The sequence below is a fragment of the Eucyclogobius newberryi genome, unplaced genomic scaffold (genome assembly GCF_026437365.1).
Source record: "Eucyclogobius newberryi isolate DKJ021-1_F unplaced genomic scaffold, fEucNew1.0.hap1 SCAF_12, whole genome shotgun sequence".
Lineage (NCBI taxonomy): Eukaryota > Metazoa > Chordata > Actinopteri > Gobiiformes > Gobiidae > Eucyclogobius > Eucyclogobius newberryi.
Window position 1 is genome coordinate 36,138,509 of NW_027315746.1, and position 5,359 is coordinate 36,143,867.

At 47.8% G+C, this 5,359-nt stretch overlaps 1 protein-coding gene across 1 annotated transcript in view; it reads left to right on the forward strand.

Moving 5' to 3' along the window:
• The window catches only part of LOC140356769 (major facilitator superfamily domain-containing protein 12-like), a 35,448-nt gene extending 32,027 nt beyond the window's left edge, over positions 1-3,421 (forward strand). The window contains exons 10-11 of the mRNA XM_072441961.1: positions 2,671-2,801; positions 2,875-3,421. Coding sequence (XP_072298062.1) covers positions 2,671-2,801; positions 2,875-2,918 — 175 coding nt within the window. The 3' untranslated portion in view covers positions 2,919-3,421. The remainder of the gene's footprint in view (positions 1-2,670; positions 2,802-2,874) is intronic.
• Positions 3,422-5,359: the final 1,938 nt, after the last annotated feature.

Below are 5,359 nucleotides of genomic sequence, written 5' to 3' on the forward strand. Positions count from 1 at the left end.
GCGGGGTGTTGAGCGGGGTGTTGAGCGGGGTGTTGGGCGGGGTGTTGGGCGGGGTGCTGAGCGGGGTGTTGAGCGGGGTGTTGAGCGGGGTGTTGAGCGGGGTGTTGAGCGGGGTGTTGGGCGGGGTGTTGGGCGGGGTGCTGAGCGGGGTGTTGAGCGGGGTGTTGAGCGGGGTGTTGGGCGGGGTGTTGGGCGGGGTGTTGGGCGGGGTGCTGAGCGGGGTGTTGAGCGGGGTGTTGAGCGGGGTGTTGAGCGGGGTGTTGGGCGGGGTGCTGAGCGGGGTGTTGGGCGGGGTGTTGGGCGGGGTGCTGAGCGGGGTGCTGAGCGGGGTGTTGAGCGGGGTGTTGGGCGGGGTGTTGGGCGGGGTGTTGAGCGGGGTGTTGAGCGGGGTGTTGAGCGGGGTGTTGAGCGGGGTGTTGAGCGGGGTGTGGTGCTACTGAGACGCCTCTTGCCGGGCGCGCCTCTCCCCCGGGTGGAGAGTGTCTAGAGCTTCTTTTATATATCTACCACCATCATCTGATTGTGGTAGATATATAAAAGAAAAGTAAAGTGCTTCTGCTCATCCACTGACCGCGTGGGTGAGATGAATACTTGGGCCGTTCATGCCGCTCATGTCATGTTTCAGCGGGAGAGCTCGTAGTTCCGTGTTCAGAGACTCGAGGGGCTCCGTGTTGTTAAACAACACTACTGCAATAACTCACACTCCGCCACTTAGGAGCGGCGTATCGTGGCGCTCGGTGCCCACTCACAAGCGAGCGCAGTAGCACCCTAAAATACCTGTGGCGCGCGCCAGGTTATCTTAAAGGCGCAATGGACGATTTTTCGCGTCACGTCTTGGGCGTCCAGCGTTTTGAGCGTCGGGGCGTTCGAGCTGCGGCGACGCAGGAAACTTGGAAAAGCTGAACTTTCTTGAGGCAGACGCGGCGCAGCAGCCAATCAGAGATGATCTAATGACGTGCTCCACACGACCCGGAAGAAGACCCAAAACAAACCTGCAACGATACAAAAAATATCCTCAAGACGAAGCTTTTGGAGCAAATAAAGATATTCACTAAAAATTCTATTAATATGATATCATTTTCAAATGTCTTGATAGTGTTTAGACTTATACACATGTAATAGTGTGTTTAGACTTATACACATGTAATAGTGTGTTTAGACTTATACACCATGTAATAGTGTGTTTAGACTTATACACATGTAATAGTGTGTTTAGACTTATACACATGTAATAGTGTGTTTAGACTTATACACATGTAATAGTGTGTTTAGACTTATACACATGTAATAGTGTGTTTAGACTTATACACATGTAATAGTGTGTTTAGACTTATACACCATGTAATAGTGTGTTTAGACTTATACACATGTAATAGTGTGTTTAGACTTATACACATGTAATAGTGTGTTTAGACTTATACACATGTAATAGTGTGTTTAGACTTATACACATGTAATAGTGTGTTTAGACTTATACACCATGTAATAGTGTGTTTAGACTTATACACATGTAATAGTGTGTTTAGACTTATACACATGTAATAGTGTGTTTAGACTTATACACATGTAATAGTGTGTTTAGACTTATACACATGTAATAGTGTGTTTAGACTTATACACCATGTAATAGTGTGTTTAGACTTATACACCATGTAATAGTGTGTTTAGACTTATACACATGTAATAGTGTGTTTAGACTTATACACATGTAATAGTATGTTTAGACTTATACACCATGTAATAGTGTGTTTAGACTTATACACATGTAATAGTATGTTTAGACTTATACACATGTAATAGTGTGTTTAGACTTATACACCATGTAATAGTGTGTTTAGACTTATACACATGTAATAGTGTGTTTAGACTTATACACATGTAATAGTATGTTTAGACTTATACACATGTAATAGTGTGTTTAGGGGCTTATACACCATGTAATAGTGGTGTACACATATGTACACATTCTTTCCTGTGAGGTTGTGACTTTGGCCTTCAGATCAAGGTCATTCTAACCCCTCATACCTCATTGACGCGTCTCTTGCGCCATCTCTGAGCTCTGCACTGCCAGTTTCAGTTGGAACCAGCTGTTTGAACTGTGCGCTCGCTCTTGAAGAGTGCTCTGGGGCACTTGTTCGCTTTGTTTTTTCAGGTTAGTGAAGTATAGGCTTCACTTTTAAGTTTGTTGTGCACATGGATGTGGGTGTTCTGGGCGGAGCTGCCTGAGTGCATGTGTAGGAGCCTTTGAGTGCTCTAGACCTTGCGGTCTGTTGTTGCTTCAATCATGCTACGCTAGGCCTGATGGTATTACAGTGTTCTCTACGGCCTTTAAGTTTTAGCCAATAGCAGAGCCCGTGGAGGGTGTGGCACATACCACATAGAATAGTTCTTGGAGTATGTGGCCCATCTTCCCTGAGTGTTTGTGTATCCAGGACGCCTCACCTGATTGGAGCTGGTGGATATTGTGGTAGAGCCTAGGAGTGGACCAGCCAATAGCAAAGCCTGTAGAGGGCGTGGCACATACTCATAGAACTAACTTACAGCACAAACAGAATGCTCTTATTCCACGTAAACTGACCGTGGACAAACATGTTCTGAAATGTGATTCTTTTATTCTGTGAATTCTGTGTGTGTCTCTCTCTCTCGCTCTCTCTCTCGCGCTCGCTCTAGTACGGTGGTGTGCTGTCCGGCCTGCGTCTGGTTCTACCATTACGTCATGGTGATCGTCACAGGGGGCGTGGCCTTTGTAGCGGCTCTGGCTCTCTGCTCAATCCTCATCTGGCCAATCAGGATCCGCCCAGGTGAGTCACATGACCTTGGATGTAATACACACTCTAACATGACCTGAACTCTAACTTGAGTCTTGTGCTGCAGGACGTTTGTCTTTGGTCAGTGAAGACGCCGTCACCGTCAACTGACCACCAGGAGGCGCTGCAGGGACACGCCCGCAGGGACACGCCCACAGGAACACGCCCGCAGCTCAGGGACACGCCCTCAGGGACACGCGCTCACAGCTCGTCTCCGTGGCAACAACACAAAACATTTTAGTTTCAAATGTCTTTTTGAAGACTCTTAAAGGTGCAGTACGTGACTTTAGACGCTCGTCTCTGGAAGGTTCCACAGTGGCATTACAGGGTTCATAATCAAGCATTATTATGATGAGGGCCAATAACACACAGTGGGCGGAGTCAGTAAGGAGGGGAGAGAGAGTGCATTTGACTTCAGGGATCGTTTTGGGAAATGAACCAAACTCTAAGATTTATGATCGTCACTAATATTAACAATGTTTGTGGGAAATATACAAATATAACGAGAACAAACTGGAATTATCACTTTAGATTCAAATGTTTTATGTGTTTTTAATTGAATGTGTATTTTTTTAACTATAATCACATGTGACATGTGACATGTGACATGTCAGAGGATCAGACGTGTGGAAATAAAGGGATTTTAACAGTTGTGTCGAGTTATTGTCTTTGCCAAATACAGATGATGGACTGAACTAAAGTCCTTCACACAAGCTGCGCAGACGCGTTCAGGTTGCTTCACACTGGCTGCGCAGACGCGTTCAGGTTGCTTCACACTGGCTGCGCAGACGCGTTCAGGTTGCTTCACACTGGCTGCGCAGACGCGTTCAGGTTGCTTCACACTGGCTGCGCAGACGCGTTCAGGTTGCTTCACACTGGCTGCGCAGACGCGTTCAGGTTGCTTCACACTGGCTGCGCAGACGCATTCAGGTTGCTTCACACTGGCTGCGCAGACGCGTTCAGGTTGCTTCACACTGGCTGCGCAGACGCGTTCAGGTTGCTTCACACTGGCTGCGCAGACGCATTCAGGTTGCTTCACACTGGCTGCACAGACGTTCAGACTGCTACACACTGACTGCGCAGACGCGTTCAGACTGCTTCACACTGGCTGCGCAGATGCGTTCAGACTGCTTCACACTGGCTGCGCAGACACGTTCAGACTGCTTCACACTGGCTGCGCAGACGCGTTCAGACTGCTTCACACTGGCTGCGCAGACGTGTTCAGGTTGCTTCACTCTGGCTGCGCAGACGCGTTCAGACTGCTTCACACTGGCTGCGCAGACGCGTTCAGACTGCTTCACACTGGCTGCGCAGACGCGTTCAGACTGCTTCACACTGGCTGCGCAGACGCGTTCAGACTGCTACACACTGGCTGCGCAGACACGTTCAGACTGCTACACACTGGCTGCGCAGACACGTTCAGACTGCTACACACTGGCTGCGCAGACGCGTTCAGACTGCTTCTGGATCTTCAGCAGCTCTTGGGCCATAGATTATTTTACCTTAAATCTAAACTAAACCAGGGCCAGATTTGTCGTCACGTTTTGGGACACACGAAACATCACCAACACTTTATCCAGAATTGATTAGATTTTGTGAGAAATAACAAACAAAATGCTTTTCCCGTCAAGAACTGAACCAGAACTAAACTAGAACCAAATCAGTAAAACAGATGTTATGTTTTCACACCAGGACGATGGTCGAGGGCCCATTGGAGGGTCTACTTTGGCCCCCGGGCCTTATGTTGAATTCTGCTCTAAATCATGTATTATATATATATATATATATATATGTGTGTATATATGTATATACATATATATACACATATAGATATATATGTATATACATATATATATATATATATATGTATATATATGCCAGACTCTATTGTCGGTTTGGACAATTTTCATCTGCTGCAGGCGACAGAACGAGAGAATGCAGAAAGAAAAGAGGTGGAGGTCTGGCGGTGTATGTGAACACGAGCTGGTCCAAACCCGAACACTGCACAGTGAAGCAGCAGCTATGTAACAGAGATATTGAACTATTGGCTATTGGCATGAGGCCATACTATCTGCCCCGGGAGTTCTCACATGTGATTTTGATTGCAGTCTATGTGGCCCCGTCTGCCAATGCTGAAAATGCTTGTGAAGCACTGCTCTCCTGCACTTGTAGGCTGCAAACACAGCACCCACAGGCTCTCTTCCTCGTCTCTGGTGACTTTAACCACGCTTCTCCCTCTTCTGTTCTACCAACATACACCCAGTATGTTACCTGCCCCACCAGAGACAATAGAACATTGGACTTGTTTTTTGCCAACACCAAGGAGGCTTATTCTTCTTCCCCCCTCCCTCCCCTGGGCAGCTCGGACCACACCCTTGTACATCTGAGGCCTGTGTATGAACCCATCGTGCGCAGGCAGCCTGTGGTGTCCCGTGTGGTGAGGATGTGGTCTGCTGAGAGCGAGGAGGCTCTGAGGGACTGCTTCAGCACCACTGTCTGGACTGAGCTTTATGACCCACATGGGGAGGACATCAACACCATCACAGAGTGCA